General features: G+C 43.6%; 1 protein-coding gene across 1 annotated transcript in view; it reads right to left on the bottom strand.

The window, feature by feature from the left end:
* Window positions 1-8,058, bottom strand: part of RANBP9 (RAN binding protein 9) — a 39,666-nt gene extending 31,608 nt beyond the window's left edge. The window contains exon 1 of the mRNA XM_086469636.1: window positions 7,584-8,058. Within this exon, the coding sequence (XP_086325762.1) occupies window positions 7,584-8,058 (475 nt within the window). The remainder of the gene's footprint in view (window positions 1-7,583) is intronic.
* Between the last annotated feature and the right edge of the window lie 11,330 nt (window positions 8,059-19,388).

Genomic DNA, 19,388 nt, shown 5'->3' with positions numbered 1-19,388 from the left:
AGGCTTTTGGCCAGATGACTGGTTTCAGCAGTAACTTGTTCAAGCAAGCTCAATCTCTCCCAGGCACACCAAAATCTCTCAATTTTTGTGTGAAAGTTACACGCAGTGTCACAGCACATAGTTTAAAAAAATAAAAATAAAAAAAGAGCAAGGTGGAAAGTATATTGGATCCTGACAAGAGGTATTTCAATAAGGCAGCAACCAGGAACACGTTGTCATTGCCATAAGAACAATTCACGCAGATCCCATGCTCTCTCCCATGTGGATCTGAGGCACGATGAAGAGATGACTGGCTTGAGTGTGCTGTGAGTATGAATTACTTGGGCTGCAGCACTCCAGCTCCCATCTCCAGCCCAGACAGGGAGGCCTACTCTCCCTGCATAGCAACTGACCTGCATATGCAAAAAAAAAAAAATAAATAATACACTCCGTCCAGTGGCATTAACGCTGGAATTACTGCTCAGGCACAGATTAATCGTGTCTCATGTGCAGCAAGTTGGGTCACACGGCGAGGAAGAAACTGCAGTGTAAATGACAGCATAGCCAGCCAGAAAGATCAGGTACAGTTGACCTGCACTACTGAACCTCTAACCACAGAGCCCTCTAGTGTAAACGCTGATAAATAAATCAGTAAACGCTCATCTGCCTGTGGAGCTAGCACCAACCATCTCTTACCAAATGGCATATACCCAGCCAAGGAGAACTCCCCTTTTCACCATGGCCACGTTTGCTAGCACAGCACAAGTTCTTCATTTTTTGAGATTAAGTTTAACCTACAAAGTTTTTCTGATGTGAACTAGTTCACCTCAGTGTGTTACTACCTTAAGGCAACTAGCAAACTATCCTGCTTTTCTGGGTGCAAATGCATTGCTGATTTCAATATGTCATTACTGAACATTTTTATATAAAGATCCTTCAATCACCTCACAGGTTTTACAATATTAAGCTTATTATCTACCTTCTGCATTTTGTCTTCAGAAATCTCACATGAGGAAAAAACCACTGATTTCCTCCTCTATACACAAGACAGCATGCATGCTTTATTGTTCACCACTTTTAAGTTATTTCATCATGCTGTGTCAGTCAAGGTAATAACCAAGTACATAACCTTAGAGCTTCCACAGGTCTGCTTGGTTTTCAAGTGCTGGTAGCTCACTATTTTGCTACTATAAATTAGATTATCATTCCTAAGCACGCAGAAATCCTTCAGCTAAAAGGCACCCAAAACTTCATGGCAGAAGATTAAACTCCTGAGAGATCCCTTAAATTCAGATAGCTCTGATTAAATGATGCATTAGGTGGGGGGGAGGGGTGGGGGGGAGGAAGGAAAGGGGTTTTTTTTTATGTCCTTAGGTTTTTACTCTAAAATAGACTGCAAAGAGGTTCCCTTGGTTACTCTATGCACTTGACAATCTGTGTAGTTTCAGTCTGAGTCAGTCTCCTTATTTGGGCAAGTCTTCCACATAGAAGACTAAAGTAGTAGGAACTAGCCAAATATTATTGAAAATGTAGATCTATTACCCAGCAGACTTTGTTTTGTGAAATCACAATCTAAGTGTTTGGAAACAATACCAAGTTGAGGTATTCTTAGCATCTCTTCCTGGAACTAGTCCCCTTCTCCCATCCTCTCCCCAATCCAGGTAGCTATTTGCCAGGACATACCACAAACCAGCTTGATTAGCTGATCGGGCTTTAAGAAACCCAGCAGATTTTTTTTTAAGCAGCAGATCAGTTCCCTGATCCAGTTCACAACACAGCCACGCACAGCTGTCACACTGCAAAGAAGAGGTCGACACACGGGCAGAAGTAACAGGATACCTTATTGCCAAACACTTCATGTGGTGAAGCAACATGCTTGGGGAAGTCAGCGTCCAAAACTACTTTCATCCCATTAAAACAGAAGACATCCCAAATTCAGAACTGCTGTCCTTTTCGTATAATCTCCTCTGAATCCCATTTTACTACTGGAGTATGCTCCTTTTATTTGTAGTCACATACCATTATTACTTCTAACAGCAAATTCAACAGCATCAAGCAGTTAACTACTTTCAAATATCCCAAATACCTCTACATTGTCTCAACACACTAGATGAGACTTTCAGTACTACCAACCTATGCTGGATTACATGAGGAGTCAAAGAGATACTAGTGCCAGCTTTAAAACAAGAATAAGGCTCTTTAAAGAGCAGGTAATTGAACTGCAAAATTTCTTACCAAAGGATATTATAGATGCTAGCATTTAAGTGGATGCTGGCAAACTTCTAGAATAGAAATTAACTAGAAACTGCCTTCAGCTCAGGATGTCCTTCAGCTTAAAATGGCTGGAAACTGAAAGGGAAAAACACAGATACACCATACATGGCCAAGATGTTTTTAGATTTTTCTGTAGGCCACTGTCACTGATGGAACACTGAGCTCAGCGGTCCATTAACTTGATATTACGTACTGCTGCCACATCCTTTGGGAACTGGAATCCCCGCTTCCTTGCTTGTGAATAAAAAGGAACTTTGACACCAAACTCTGAACCTCTCAATTGGAGGTTCCAAACGCCTGAAGCAGACCGTATGAACACTGCCCTATGTTCACTAAAACAGACCTCTTCCACAGTCACAAGCTACAGTTACAGTATTTAAAAGAATACTTTTAAAGTATGTATTATTTAAGGCCAAAAAATAATCATTTTCAGCATTAAAAATAGAATTCCATGAACAGATGCTTTGGGGCAGAGAAGGGAAACCAGGTGCACAAAGCTTTACACTGTAAAACAGACCACAGGAAAGTTCAATTACCAGAATTGTTTCCGACTGGCCTCTCATTAAAAGTGTTTAAGACCCATGAGCTGACCATGCTTAAGGAGTAAAGCCTTATTTTAGTTTTTAAGCAGTCATTCACACTGATGTTTTTTACTAAAAGTGGCATCATCAGTCCTTTAGCAAAATTATATTGAAATTAATCTAAATTTAAATTCCATCTACTTGAAAAAAAGCCAATTCAGATAAAACTGCATTTGGAGAAGCCATTTCAGCTTTCAAAAATATAAACTTTGAACCTAAATCTAAGCGTGTAATGCATATGCACCAAATAGTCCAAAAGAAATCTATGGGAGTGTCTACCTAGACAAAAGCACGTTTATACAGTTTAAATCCTTAAATTAAGTTTACATAAGCTGAACTACAGTTTATTTCCAACAGGTGGTTCAGTTACTTGCTCATATTGCCAAAAATAAAATAATCGAGGCCTAATCTTCTGTTGACTTCATTAGCGAAGCTTCACTGAGACAAGAAAGAAAGGTATGTGTCCAAATTACTGATTTTATTTTAACTTTTTCCCCAGTTTAAAAAAAGCAAGGCATCTCAGAGCTACAAAGGTGTCCAAAACGGGCATACTGCACTGTACTGAATGTACTTCAAGTGTTTTCTGCCAGAAAAACTGACACCATCCTTGTATCACTGAATGACAACACACAACTATTACCGCAGAATCCCCTTCTGTTTGTTATAGAAATTGGGATGCATAGTTTGCACTGAAAAACAAGAGAGTCTGAGTTTTGTTTGATTGGGATTTTTTAATCTGGCACTAGAGACAGTTCAAAGGCAAGTGCATTATAAGTGTCTAGCTAAGATCTTCTGGCTTGTGATAAACTAGAAAAAGTTCACAGAATGGCAGCTTACTCAAAATTGCATAACTTGCCTCAGCTTTTTTTGGACAATTGTGACAAGACTAACTTAAGTGAAGTTACTATAGGACTCTCCATGATTTTAGCACTGATTATTTAGCCTGTTTACCTAATTCTGGATATAGTTTCTTCCATGATTACAATCTACATTGAGTCTGCATTTTTATCTCCTTATACTACACACCATAGACTATTAGCTGCTAAAAACTGAAGTTGTCTGTCTGGTGGAACAGTCGTATTACATACAGCATTTATGAAATCCCCAGTTTTCAACAAGACCTATGTGATAATTCTGAATATTTTAGAAATATGTAGGAATATTTTTAAAGATGTCTCACCTTAACAGCCACATATTTTGTGCTGTAACTGCTTTACATGTAGCATATACTTGTCTGAACCCTTGTACTCTCTTTACCACTTACCTACAGCTCAGAGCTGTTAACATTACATTTAAGTGAAACAAGATAAATTTTTTTCTGATACCGTTTCTCTTGTCTTTCCCTCACATAGATCTACCACGAACAACAGCCACTAGGACAGTGTTAGCTTTCTATCGGCTTGTGCAGCTAACTGGCAGCAACACAGAAATGTACATCTGTCCATCTAAAAACCAAAAATACCCTTGGGTATAGCCTTTAATGTATTACAGTATCACTGATGCCAACACATAGGCTATTTCATATTCAAATTTTGACAAAGCTTCCTAATCAAGAGTCAGAATTTGTAAAGTATAACAGAATAGCTCACTGCAAAAAGAAATTAGCCTGCTGTGGTAAACAACATAGCAGCCAACGCAGCTCCCCTTCAGCCACCTCCCCATGTACGTTTTCCATTTCTTTTCTAAGAAAACAATGATCCTGAAAGTTAACAGAAAGGAGGACTGACCCTCGGGTTTTGTCAACCCCCAACAAAATTTAAAGAGCTAGATGCTAGACTGTACTCCTTTCTTTAAACCACCGCCTGATCAAAGCCTGGTTTTGAGGCAGTTTTGATTCTTAGGCACTCTCAAGGATGCTTGGGAAAAGCCTCAGGTCCAGAAATGCAGTATGCAAAGCATCACAGCTGCAATGGGCAGGAAGAGACACCTACTGCAGCTCATGTTTCCATACAAGTTGTCCAGTGGTATGCAAGAAAGTGAAAGGAATCCTCAAAATCGTTCCTCTCACAAACCAACGAAACAAAAATATCACTGCTCGCAATACATCAGCCCATTAACATTATAAGCTATTTATATGAAAAAATGTCTGAAAGCTTTTGCTCTGTTTCCCCCACGCCCATTTTTCCAGAGAAAAGTATCCCCAGCATGTCCAGGGTGGAAGGAAAGCACTGATGTTACCACCTTCTTTCTGCCTACCAGTCACAGACAGGAGGAAATTACTGCAGAAAAACAGCTCTATAGCCAGAAATCAGAGAAAGCTTAAGTGTGTAAGATACCTATACAACAGTAACAGGAAACAGTAAGAACTGCCTTTGATTACTGACTTCTTTGGACAGATCTGTCTTCTCTCCCTTCCCTGAATATTTTGGTCAATATAACAGAACTTTATATATACTCAACGTGTAATTCAAATTTCCTTTCAACAAAAACATCTCCCCTTCTTCCAGGACTACTTAGATAACTCAGAAGCACTGAAAAGTGCCAATATTCCACAAGGAGGTATTTTGAATGTTTTCTTTCGAGACCTCTATTTGCAGCTGATTTGTAGAAACATTTCACAGTGCTAAGCACACTCTTACTTGCTACCATCCCTTATTCTCCTCACTGAACCTCCTCATTTTCTTCTCTTTTATTGTATTCTTAGGGCTGAATGATCCAGGAGGGAGAAAAGGCAGTAGACGTTTCAGTGGGCTTTTTTTCCCCCCAGTTCTCAGGTAGGAATCCCAGTCACTGCTTAGCCCAGTTAGCAGCTCCAGGTGTCAGGCTGGGAACAAACACAGGGGGCTGCCCTAATAGCCACCTTCTTTAAGTTACCAGGAAGATGGGCCACTTAAGAGGCCACTCACCCCCATTTGCAGTTAGGAGAAAGAAAAGTGTATACCTGTTACATTGGCACCTCTTGTTTCCACAGTCCTCTGGACTAATCTAGGAACTCTTCAGCCTTCATCACTTACTATTACTCAAGAGCTAGAGTAAAGGTATTTTCTTACTATAATCTACTAACTGTGCTTTATGGCTTCTGGTAGAGTATCTAGTGTTGCCTGTGTTACCTGTACTTCAGAAACATGCTGAGCCTCTTGTTGAGGTAATGAATTTCTTCTTTTCACACTAAAGCAAAGGAGAGAAGTGTGGAAAAAACAGGGATAGCACAAAGAAAGCTTGAAAACACACTTCTACAATTACACTGACAGCCCAGAGAGGTCCCATCTCTAAATTCTAATTTCACGAGCAAAAAGAGTTGGTCAAAACAAACAAACCCAGCAGAAGGACCTGATGGTCATAAAGCTATGATCATCTCATACAAAAAAAAAAAAAAAAAACCAACCCGCCACTACTAAGCACCAGAAAATACAAAAGGCTTCTAAAAATACAAGGACATAAAACACTGAACAAAAGCCAGGAAATTCAGAGCTGAGTATTAAATAACATGTCCTTAAATCACTCAGTGCCTCCCTCCCAGAAACCTGCTCTATAGTCATCAACCTCCTTTATTATCTTTGTATGGTGCATTAAACTTAGCATTTTTAACAGACTATTTTGTGTATAGTAATAAAGCCTCTCTATTAAAAAAAAAAAGTCTCTGAGAGTACATTTAATCCTTTCATGGCAGCCAAATCCTGCCATGTGTTTGTATTGCTGTTTTCCTCCTCCGATTAAACAGTAACACGTTTATCGAGATTTCACTTTAATTTCTCCACTGTAAACTCCGAGAAAGTGCAATTGCAAGGTTGGGTTTTTTGTCCCCCCTCCCATTACGTTTATTTGACAAAAGATCCAGTTATTCACAGCCAGCTCAGAAGTGGTTTTGAATCCACAACACTTCTACTTTAGGACTTGGGCCTAGAACACCAGAGGTGTTTGTGTTTTTTCAGGTCAGTGTACACTTACGTTTCCAGGTTTATGATATTTCATAACAGTCAACACAAGTCTTTCTTCTGTGCGTCTTGCGTCTTGACAATTACTACAAACACGCACTCTGATTTTTACCTTTTCTTTGAAAATCAGTAACTTTACTATGAAACATCTAGGCAGAAATATTATAAGTAATATTGTAAGTCCTATTTCTTCCCTCAAATTGTAGTTTGTACAACAGTTAGGCAAAACTATTACCAGTGACTTTAATTTCATTTTTCACAGTTTAAAAATAAACCGTGTTTTTCTCTATGCTCTCCCCTCCCGTCATTTCCGTGTTTAATAGCTTAACGCTTGCTGCTCTTAACTCCATTTAACCCTTGCTCTTCTAGAGAAAAAAAGCCAGCCACTTCTTTTCTCGCTCATTACCATAAACAGGACACGTCATGCCGATTCGCCTTTATTCTCCTGCCTCAGACCCAAACCTTCTGGCGATACCTGAATCCACGGATGAAGTCTCGGAGTTTACATAATGCCCACTCCAGAAGCGTAAGGAGGCGCGGGCGGCCCCTTGCCCCCCCGCCCCCGCCCTGCACCGCGACAGAAACGGGGAGGAGGGGAAAGGAGCGAAAATAAAGCTGAAATAAGATAAAACAAGACCATTCTCTCCACGCTGCGGGCAATTTAGGGGCTTAGAAAACAGAGAAGGAGAAGAAAGAGGGAGAGGAGCGTGTGTTATTTCCTGTTATTGTTACTTCTGTGCCGACTGCCCGACGGGGGGGTCGGGCCCGCCGCTCCCCGGCCCTGCAGCCCCCGGCCGAGGGAGGGCCTCCGCGCCTCGCCGGGGCGGGGGGGGGGGGGGGGGGGAATGTCACGGCGGCCCGGGCTGGCCCTCACCTTTGTAGTGCACCCGCAGGTTGTTCTGGGAGAGGCCGATGTAACTGAATTTGTCCTTCGGGCTCCAGGAGCGGGGCAACGGCGTCTCCTGCTCATCTACAGCCGGGTAGAGCCTCTTTAGCCGTCGCTTCAGCTCCTTCTCCTGCTCGTTCAGGGCCGGGTCACCGTGCGGGAACGGCGCCGGGGCGCTGGTGCCGCTGCTGCTGCTCCCCGCCGACAGGCCCAGCGCCGCCCCGGTACCGCCGCCCCCCGGGGCCGCGGGCCCGCTGCCGCCGGCGGTGGGTGGCGGCGGCGCAGCGGTGGCCGGCGGCGGCGGCGGCGGATGGAGCAGGAGTGCGGCGGCCGTAGCGGGGCCGGGATTGGTGGTGGTGGTGGTGGAGGCGGCGGCGGGGATCCCCGGTGCTGGCGGGGGAGCGGCGGCCGCCAAGGGGAGCTGCGTCGGCGGCGGCTGTTGTTGCTGCTGTTGCCCGGACATCCCGGCTCCGGCCTCCTCCTCTGCCGCCACCTCCCGCGGTCGCGACTGTCACTGGACGGGCCCGGGGCGGAGCGACGGGCAGGCCCGGGCGCTGCGGAGCGAGGCGGCCGCCGGCGGCTGTTGCCGGCGGGTCACCCCCAACCGAAGCGTCTCGGAAGGGGGCGGGATGGGGGCGATGATGACGACGGCGACGGCCCGTGGAGCTGCCCGATGGGAGCGGGGGGCGTCGCGGTGTGCGGCGGGGCCGGGCCAGGCCGGGCCGAGGGGACGGGTGAGGCGGGGAGAGCAGTAGCGGCGCCGCGCGCCGGGCGGAAGCGAGGCGGGCGGAGGGCGCGCGCCAGGCGCCGCGGCGGGGCTGGCTCCCCCCACCGCCCGTCTCGCGCGCGCGCTCTCCCTCTCCAGCCCCGGCGCGAGGCGCCGCCGTGAGTCCCCGAGTCAGCTGAGCTCGGGTCCCTGCCCCGCCCCGCCCCGCCCGCGCTAGCGAGGGCGGGGAGAAGGGGCGGAGCCTCCGTCCCTCGGCGGGCGCGAGGCGCGAGGGCGGTGGCGAAGCGCTGAGGGAAGCCAGGGGGGCGGATTGTGCTGCCATCGGTGATGGCGGGCGGACGAAAGACATGGCGACGAGCCGGTCCGGCGCCTGGGAGGCTGCCTCCTGCCAGGCCCGGCTCGTCTGTGCCGCCCGCCTCGCATCCGGTAGCGGGGCCACGCCAGGGCACAGGGAAGGGTCACCGGGAGCAGAGCAGGGTGGCCCAAAGAAAGCCTGGGAATGCCTGGGCTGAGGGGGATGGGAGGAGCAGAGCAGTGCTCCTGCGGGGCTTTGTGTGTGGTCTTTCTCCTTTGGTTTCTGCTCCGAGGGGTATTTTCGCCTATACTTAAATGTCATTGATTAATCAGCAGTTGCCTGCACTGGTACTTTGACATGGCATCAACAAAAGAGAAACATCTGCAGACAGGCGAGCGTGGTACTGAGAACATCAGGAGAGGAAGGGAGTTTCACTGGCAGGTTTAGAACCTGAGGCGTTGGACACTTCACGAACCATTTCTGGCTGCCAGCCTGTTGGAGAACAAGCACAGGAGCAGGAAATAGAGGGGGTTAATTATGCTTCACGTGTGTGAAATGGCTGGTGAGGTAATGCAGGTGTGACACTCACAAAGGCTTGTAAGAAGCCAAATGTTTCTGGCCTATAGTCACTGAAATATCCTGTCACATGAGACCTCTCCATGTTCTCTAGGAGCATCTATGGCTGGAGAAAATGTCTAAAAATTCCCCATCAAAAGGAGCTGAGAAATATACAAGGGTAGAAATGCCTAGGATGGAAGTCAAAACATGCTGAATCGTGCCCCAGGGTCAATCACCCTGGCAGGCTATCTCCTACTAGAGCTAAGTTTGCTTTCTAATATATAGAGGTTATTTTTAAAAATACAGTATTTGGCTAACATAGACTTAGGGCTATATATTTGTTATATTCATAAGTGTACAATGTGTCTTAACTCTTGAATTTCAATAAATTTTCTGCCATAGCTACTGCCCGAGTGGCTCACTTGGCATTTGTGCAAAAATATTTCATGTCACCCATTTTGAGATTGCCACCATCAAGTTCCTATTTCTTGCGCGTTAAGACAGGAGAGCAGGTGTTTCTGTGCTTTATTCTTGTCGTTCTTTGCTACTCTGATTGCTTTTATCCCGTCATTTACCACCGTCCTAGGATAAATAATTCAAAACTATCAAAACAAGTGTTTTTTATAAAAGCCTTTGTCCCCCAAACGCACCCCCAGCCTTGTCCATGTCACTTTTTCTGAGGTAGGATATACTGTAGATTATGACAGAGGAGAAAAATTCATTTATGTAGAGGTATTCTAATACTTGGTATTAACCAGTATGTTGTTTATTCCTCCCATGTTCTATTAGCTTATTTGTTTTCTGACCACAGCTTCGCCAGGATTAGAAATAGCACGTAGATATTTACATAAATGCCCAGTTTCTGCTTTTTCAGATGAATTGGCACTTGTCTGATTTGGAAGCAGTGCTCATGTTCCTCTCTAACATGCCTTATTTTGCACTTTCAATATTGAACTGAATTCACCATTACATGATCCATTCTATTTCCTTAGGACTTCCTCATCACCACAGGCCCCTCTTGTCTTGTTTAACTGAAATAATTACAACAGCTGCAAGTGTTCCTACCTCAGAATACAGCCCTCTTTCTAGGGTCCAGACATGTTCCAGAGCCCCGAAGCCAGCTCTCGTTACCCTTCTGCCATCGTAGAAACTCGCTGTTCAATTCTGCTCTTTGTTTTCTGTCTCCAGTTTTTGAGCCGTGATAGTACTTTTCTTATTTACCCTGTGATTACTTAGCTGCTTGAGTCGTTGCTGGCTTAGGGATTTCATCAAAGGCCTTTTGAAACACTGTAAAACGTTAACTAGTCCACCAAAATCTCTTTGGTTTTCAGGTGGGGGGATTTTTTTGACACTTTCAAAGATTTTCAGTAGATGGATCAGCTAGAAATTATTTTGCTTTGCAGAAAAGCCTTGTTAGGCCTCATTTCATACGCAGAAATTTTCTTATGTATGGTTGGGTTTTATTTATGTTTACTTTTAGTGACCATTTCAACCAAAGCAAATGCAACCCAAGCATTCCAGCAACGGAAGGTATTTGTTTGGCCTCTTGTTGAACATATCAGCAGGGTGTCAACGCATCGGCCATGGGTTTTAAAGTGAGCGCAGGTGATCCCTTCCCTCTGTCTCCCCAGGACCCAGGCTCTCCAGGCAGACGTGCTGCACAGGCACCGGCTCACTGTCGGTACGCCCATCGGCTCTCCTCAGGGAGCCAGAGGAGGGGGAGAGCAGCCCCTGCCTGACAGCCTCCCGGCAGCACCGGTGAGAATAGAGCCCTCCCGACTGCACCAGCACATCTTCCTTTCGCAGTGGAACAATCTGTCTGTCCTTGACGTCGCTGAGGTTAATTTGACTGCAGGATCCTGCGTTGGCTGCTCTCCGTGTTTTCGTTAGGAGTAAGTGGGCTATGGCCATCTGTGCCAGTGATGCCGATGCCGTTCTGGCTGTGGTCAGGAAGCAGAGGCAGGATTCTCCTTGGGAGTCTATTTCTGTGCGTGTCCATCGTCCCCCCTGTAGGACCAAGGCTCCCAGTTACATATGAGATCAGTACGTGGGCTGTGGCTGCCAGCCTGACAACTTTCCGTCCGCTTTCTCTCTGAAATCTAGTGTCTCCTGTTTGCAGTGACGGTAACTCTTTGCTGGTCTTTGTTTAGTGTTTCTCCTGGTTAAGTTTTTCCAATGGACAGTTTCTCTGGAACTGTTTTGGAATTAATTTTCCCTGCGTCAAGAAGCTGCTTGGAAATTGGCAGTGTGTTATTTTCTGTGGTACCTACTGTGCTGAATTACTGGTCCTAATGAGAAAAGAAAACCACTAAGATGCAGGCTATGATGTTTCAGCATTGTTAAGGATAGATCTCTTCAAACTACCTGGAGGATTTTTTTGCCGAGTCCTTTGCTATTTGGACTTTTTTTTTTTTTTTTCCTGCTGATTGAATTGCTCATATATAGGATAGGCTTGATGAACTGTCAAATGAAAGACTTGCCAGAATGAATCACGTATGAATTACAGGCCATCATCAGCTATTAACTTGGTTGAATCAAACGGGAATCAAGTTGCAATTTACAGTATTACTATATTGCTGCTCACTCATAACACGGTGCTTCTGCTCTTTTTAAACTGAGCAATCCGCTAATAGAAATAGTTTTGTTGTATGGGTCAACCATACCTGTGCCTATCTTAGACCAAGAGTGATTAGAAATCTCTCTTGTTTGCCAATGCTTCAGTTGTGGTATTTATATATATATATATATATATATATAAACAAAAAAACCCCCCACTATCTAGGGAAAGATACGTATCTATTTAGTTCTGGTACTTGAACACCAGCATGTATACACAGCGGAAGCAGGCTTGTTCTCTGTGTTCTGCTCTTATCTATCTGGTATGTGCAGGGCCCTGTGATCTATGGAGACCCCAAATTTTATAGAAGTATCCACTCTTTGTACAAAATCTCACCAAATTTAGTCTCCAAAGTCTGATTTCTTTGAATTTCTTTGCATTTTGTTAATGAGTTTAAAGTTAATTCATAGCTAATTTCATGCTTTTCTTCCAAAGTTATTATTCATAGCTCTCTACCATATCCTCTTTCCACACGGAAGAACAATTATTTTTGATCATTTTCTGGTGCATAGGGTAGTGTGGGTTTTTTTCCTGGTGTTAAAAGGCAGTGTAAGGAGAACTAAAAATCTGTTCATCAGGATAAATAGATTTTACAGTCTCTGCTGTCTGGGCTACTGTACAAGCATCATATTCTAACTAAAATGTCAAAATGAGCACAGAAGGAAAATGCCCTCCTAGCTGAATACAATGTGTTTTATTCATAAGACAAATTTATGCGGGAGCAGGATAGAAAATACAATGAGACACATTGGTTTATACCTTTTGTGAAAACAGATAGCAAACCATTACACTACTAGAGAAGTGATTCACAGCTAGTGGTCAAGATCCATTCCTGAGTCACCATGAAGTTCTGCCAAGGCTGGAAGCAAGTTGGCACGATTTAAGCGTTGAAATATAAGAAAAACCATTGAAGACTAACTACAAAAAATCACAGCGGTCAGAATTAAAGTAAAAGAGTTTGTTTGGCTAGATCAGCCTGGACTACAAAAATCCCTTTGTGGTAGGTAACGACATGAAGTGAGGTTGAAGGGTAGGAAAAGATGAAATGAAAGAAGAAAAGAGCTGATCACCCGGCCTCTTTGGACTAGTGGGCTGAAGCACTCTGCACTCCTTGTCCCCTTGCCCTGGCGGGGTGACTCCTGCGAGCGGCTGGAAGAGTTCCAGTGGCCTTCTAACTAACGAGGGGCAGGCGGGTTGCAAAACCACCCAGGGCTGAAAAGTGCTGTATGGCCGGGCGCCACAGGACATCCTCTATAGGGTGTTTGGGGTGGAAATTTACAGGTTACATGCTTTTGGTAAACATTTTGAAGTTCCCCTGGCAAACCGGGCAGCATTTTCTTTCCAGTCCATGCACTGGTAGGGTGCCCATTACCATAGATGAGCAAGCTCAAAGACTGCAGGCTTTCAGAAACACATGGGATGTGTCAAGCTGACCCACTTCTTGAAAGCCAGGCTAGGCCTTTGTGAAATGTCCTGTACTTGTTAGATGTTAGGATGTCAAGAATGTTTAAGTCTCTGCTGATGGGATAATTATTGTTATGCTGTTTATAGAGGTGGGAGGACCCTAAGGGAAAGGAGGCCAAAAGGGAGAATCAGGAAGTGAGATGAGTAAGGCTCCAGGAATTGCAGGCAGATGAAGTTTCCTTGTCCTTTTTTCTTTAGCTCCCATGGCTTTTCAGTAAAGTAGATGTTTACATAGGAGAAACTATATTTTTTTCCTCTCTGCATCTCTGACACCTACAAATTCAAATGTTCCACATGCTAATCTTATTGGTAGAAGTAGATTTTAAGTGGACTTGAGGAATGTGAAACTGTCAGGTGAAAATACTGAGTTTTAATCATTTTTAGTTATTGTAGCTGTTCCCAGTCCTACTGCCAGTCTGTAGTTTGCCTCTTTCAAATCTGTTCCAAGGAAACAAGTAAGCATGAGATCCTGAAGTTCTGCTGAAATCCTGAAAATCTGCTGCCCTTGCTAGATGGTAGTATTTTACTGTACAGGACTGATAGTTATGTTATGATTTATGGAATATATTAAATATACCAGAAGCCTGTAGGATGTACGGACAGTTGCCTCCTTTTATTTTAAGAGAGACAAAAATATGCATCTACAAAGCACATCGTCTGACAAAATGCAACGTATTTTTCTAACTTTGTTCAGTCATAGTAACCTTGGAGCACACTTGCATGACAGAGCAATTACAATATTTCAAACAAGGTCATGATTTTGCAGGTGATTGTTTTTAAGATTAACTTGCTATTATATATGCTGTCATGATTGCAATGTATATGCTCAGAAGCTTGGAGGAAGAGTAGCTTCCTGTTCTAGTACATATTATTATTGTGATGATCAGCAATTACTGTTGTTTGCCAAGCCAGGTCTGTGCTAACCTCCGTCATCAACAGTATTGCTTAATCAGCTTAAAAATGACTGAAACTTATCTACTTGGCAACTTCTCTTAACTTACCTGTTGAACTTACCTGTGTGAGGATGCTGTAAAGTATGATATGACAAGCTTTACTATATAAAAGCTGTGGTATTGTCATTGATTTCTTACAGCTGCATGGTACTGCCCCCCTTGGAAGTGTTTTAATAATAAAGTCAGTTTTCCTTTCTAGGAATCAAAACACTGAGAAAGACTGAGAGGTTATTTGACCTCGCCTCACTGGCTGGACCAGCTGATCTCATGAGCATTCCTGACAGGCACTGGCTTAAACTCTTCTTAAAAACTCCTGCGACTGATACGCTAACAGGTTTGTCTTGTGTTTTGACTAGTAACAGTGTAAAAGTATGCTTGAGTGGTTTGAAAATACATATTTAATTTGGATAGTCTGAAAACTAAATGGAATACAAGCATTTCTGTTGCTTTAAAAAAATTTTCAACAGTGCTTTTTGAAACATAAAATGTAAGTTTTGATCCAGATTTGCATTGCCACAGTAAGTGTTCAAAACCCATGAGTCAATGCCCGCCCACAAACGAAGCTGGCTTAAAAGCCCATTTTTGTAAAAATAAGACATTTAGAGAGGATGGGTAGGTGGCTGGTTATTTGCCATCTGTTTTCTGAGCTTTTAGGAGGCCTTCCTTTCATATTTACAAGCTTTTGCCACACAGAAGAATTAAAAACTTGCTTAAAAAAATGTAACAGCTGGGATTCTTACTGCAGTCCCTTGGCTTTGGCAGCTGAAAAGGGTACTGAAGGATTTACAATGAAATAATGAAAATCAGCAACACCTGATTTGACCTGACAGCATTCTTCTCTGTGTTACAGCTTTGTAGACAAACAAACAGTAATCTGTAGATACGGATCCCTTCTTTTGTATATTGGTATATCTTGAGAAAGATCGAGGGAAAGTGTGGAGTGCAAATCTTTTCCATCTCAAAAAGCTCTCCATTGTATATTGCTAACTCCAGTTCACTTTTCTGTTTCTTAAGGTAATTAATGTATAGTAATGCTGGTTAATAGGCAAATGCTGTCTGCAGTCCCAGGCCCTAGTAGTTTAAGTCTCATGGTAGAGAGGAATTTATTTTTAAACATAAAGATTGCATGAAACTAGCAATTCAGTGTTGTCATGGATTTGTCACACCTCGCTGGTTCTTGGTAATTAAAGGAAGGTTTTGATAAACAAGTAGTTTGCTTAATTTTAATGGTCTGTGGTTAGGAGTTCTGGGATAAACTTGCTTGTTAGAGACTCCTTTATTTCTTTTAGTGAATATGTTCTGTCGTTATGTTAGAGACTCCTTATTTCTTCTAGTGAATACGTCATGTTGTTCACGTGCCAAGCAGCTTTGACCGAACTCAGTGAGTGCAAACACCTCCCTTTATGTAGCATCATGCAGTTAGCTGCCGGACTTGAGAGCGCAGTTCTAGCAACTCGCAAGTTGCTGAGCCGCCATATTACATTCGTATGGCAGGCAGCATTTATCCCCAGCTCTGAACTAACCCTTATGAAAGTGCTCTCTGTAGGAGGCCATATGTTGTAGAGAAGGTTGCTCTAACAATAACCAGTAGCATGAAGTTGTATTGGAGAGCCAGCTCGTTAGTGACTGCAATACAAATCACGTATGAAAATCCTATTCTTAATTTAGATTTTTCTTGTTTGCTGCACCAATCAGCCTGGATTTTTAGCTGATGGTCTATGCTAAAAAAAGTTCATTTGAGACTCTGAAGAATCTGAAAGTGCTAAAAGGTGTTGCCAGACTGCAGAAAGGCATGAACTGTTACATAGCGGGACACATTTCAGTTCTGATTGATGTAAGGTTCCTGGGCCACACAGGCCCCTCAGCCAGTGAGTGACACACTGTGGAAGCGTACCAGAAGCCGTCAAGCACTACAATTTCTCTCTGTGAAAGGCTTGCACTGGTTGTGAGTCAGCTGGTGGTGAGCTTTACTGGGAACAAACCTAGTATGCCCAGTAAGAGAGTCAGTACTAGAAGCAGGAATCACTTCCCTGACCAGCATGTTGGGTATCTCACCTCAGTTCTGTCAGCAGTTAATGGAGGAAGGCAGGTACCTGGAGGACATCCCTCCCATTCTAGCACATTTGATGAAAAACAGATGAACCAGTTCCTGCTCCATCAAGCATTCTGCATTCTGGAAAGAAGTTACATGCAATCACACAAATGAAGACTACCAGGATACAAGTGCACTCAGAGGGAAAGAGGTAAAGCTGCAAAGCTTAATCCAAATTAACCTATTTCTTATTGTTGTGGATGCTTGACTTTGAAACCTTATAACATCTTACAGAATTTTTACAGGCATGAGATGTTTTCTTTAAACTCACTGTATGGGAAATTTAAATCTATGCCATTTTAGGCTGTGTAATTGGGGTGGTGGTGGTGTTTGCTTTAGTGATTTCTTTTAGTATGTATTTGGCTTCTAAAGAAAACATATTGTTCAAAATATGCGTTCGCTGTCCAAAACCTCTGCCTGCAGCATGAATTCCTTATTTGATGCAATTCAGCACAAGGGTCTTCACTTGGCCCCTGCGGGTCCTGTGTGAGCTGTTTGGCACCACCAAGCCGCCTCCTGACATGCCTGGTCAGCACAAAGCCAAGCTGTGTGGGCAGCCCAAGCTGGCACACAGGTGGCCCAGCAGGAGGAGCAGCAGTGGGTATGGGCTGGCTCGCTGTCCTACTTCCCTGCCTGAGCAAGGAGAACAGGAGGTAGCACTGCCAAAATGCTGAAGAGGTGGGACCAAAAGCTGCTGAAGTTGCGGTGCAGTTGAAGCGAGATGTGACTCAGGGACATGTCATCCCTGGCTCATAGGAAAAGGTGAGGCAGAGCTTGGGCAAAAGGAAATACACTGGCAAATTAAACTCTTCATAGGAAAAATAGCCCCTTCATCTCAGTTGCTGACATCTCACTTTTCACCCATAATTCGGGAACTGCTGTACAGAGGATGAGACATTAATGCTGGCCCTAATTCTGTTGACTGCCCCTCATCTCTAGGATAAGATTTGACTTTCTGCAGACTTGCTACTTTGCAGCATTTTCTCTCCACCCTCCAAACCTCACTCTGTTTTCTGCATTGAACTTTCCTGCTCTGTATCATTTAATCTCTTTTTATGCTGAAGTAAAAGTTCCTTCTAGGCAGAGATGCTTATTTGTCTGTTGTAATTTATCCACTGTATGGGAATCATGTAGTTATATAAAGCTATTAATAGCAGAGAAGGCAGCAACTTCTCTTTCAAACTTTTAATACAAATTCTCTATCCATTTAAATGCAAGCACGATCCATAATTAAAGTGGCACAGTCTTATGTACAGGAGGAATATTGAATCACAGTAAAGAATGCAGGAAAAGGAAGTATCATAACCATGTCTACCCACAGAGAATATAAATGCAGTTGCACAGATCTTTTAAATGTTCCTTGGTCGGGTACACACTTATAGCTTGGTATTGGCTCAGGCAGGATTGGTGTGAACTTGGAAGACAAAACCAGCAAACATTGCTGGGGCAACAGTGCTAGAAAAGTTTAGGACACGCTCCCCCCCGCCCCGCTGTAACAAGGAACTAAGCATTCCTTGTTAATGAATGGCTAGTAACAAATGTGTGTGAAAGCAGTAGTTAAAAATTGACCAGCAAGAAGTGCCAAGTGATGGTTATCTGAGCTTATGTTGTCTGGCTCTGGCAAGTGAGGATTCTCTGCGTTTCTGGAAAAATGAATGCTAACGATGACGTAGCCAGCATATACCTTTTGAAGAGGTGTACTAAAGGCAGACATCAGCGCTGCCTGAAAGACAACTCTTCTTCCTTTTAATAAGGGTCCTAAAAGCAGGGGAAGGTGGGAAGAGAAGGAAGGGCTGTATACGACTAGAATTAGCCCTGTATTTTATCAAAACCCTGTATAGTTTCTGAGCCTGTTCAAGAATGACCTTTTACTTTAAATTTTAACTGAGAAGAAAGGACATACTGTACAGGTATAATATCTGGCCTCCAATGCTTAGTGCAGAACTTAAAAATCATCGTAGCAAGGGGCCAGGTATCTACTGCTGTATTGCATTTAAAGACATTGTCAAATTAACAAGGCCTGAATTGTTATTCTATTTATTTACTTATCTTTAAGTGATATGACATTCTCTTCCACATCCTGAAGGTCATTACCACAGTATATTTATTTTGGCTCCTCAGTGATGTCGAACATCCAGGACTGTGCCTTTTACAAACACATTCATGAAAAAAAGTTCACTAATTCATGCTCCTTCAGTGCTGCCAAGAACACAGTGACGTGTAACCAAGCTGCATATGGTTTGTGGTAAAATGTCTGCACCCTGCCTACACTACAGGTGTAGCTCTACTGGAAGAAACATCCCAACTAGGTTTCAAGGGTTGGATAAAATCCTTCTTGGGGAACTTGAGTGCCTGGTAGAAGAGCTGTCCTCAGCTGGCTCCAGTTTGGTTCCTTTGTCTCATATCCTGTGCCTTAAACAAAAGTTGTGTTTGTTGTTGTGGTGAACAATTCCGATCCACTTACATGTTTTCCTCCCACAATTACGAAGCAGTAAGGAAAACAATTCGACCAACAGTGCTTTAGTTACAAAATCAGCAGATGCATGAGACAAACTCTTGAATTTGGCATTGCAAGATGATACTCTTAAAATAAACATCAAAATATTAGGCACTGCACAGTTTTGCCTTTGCTTACTAGGGCTCAGATGATGGAGAAAGCATCGTCTCTAATCCTGCAAAAATCTCTGGCTAGCAGCTCCAAATCAAAAGTCCTAGTCCTGGTCCTCCAGTCTCACTTGTGCTAGCAGGATTTTGCACTCCCTTGGATTCTCCCTGGTAAATCAAGCTTCATGTTGGTGCATAGTGCATCAGGGCCCTGTATCTGAACAGCGATGGAGATGTCTGCTACTAAGGGGCATGCGATGTTTGAACTATGCACTGTGTAACTGAGGAAATAAACACGAGGTAGTAAAGAAGAGGCGACCCAGTAATAATCTGACTGATCCCCCCTTTCGGGGCGATTTTTTTGACATATAGTTGAAAAATTAATGTGAACTTCAGAGATAAGAAACACTGGTTACGGTATCAGTATCATGATTATGCATGTTATAGAGTTGAAAGAGCCTTTCCCATAGTTGATGCTATTTC

The sequence above is a fragment of the Leptosomus discolor genome, chromosome 8 (genome assembly GCF_034619465.1).
Source record: "Leptosomus discolor isolate bLepDis1 chromosome 8, bLepDis1.hap2, whole genome shotgun sequence".
Classification (NCBI taxonomy): Eukaryota; Metazoa; Chordata; class Aves; order Leptosomiformes; family Leptosomidae; genus Leptosomus; species Leptosomus discolor.
Note: the sequence above shows the minus strand (reverse complement) of the source record. Positions and strands in the feature narration are given on the sequence as shown.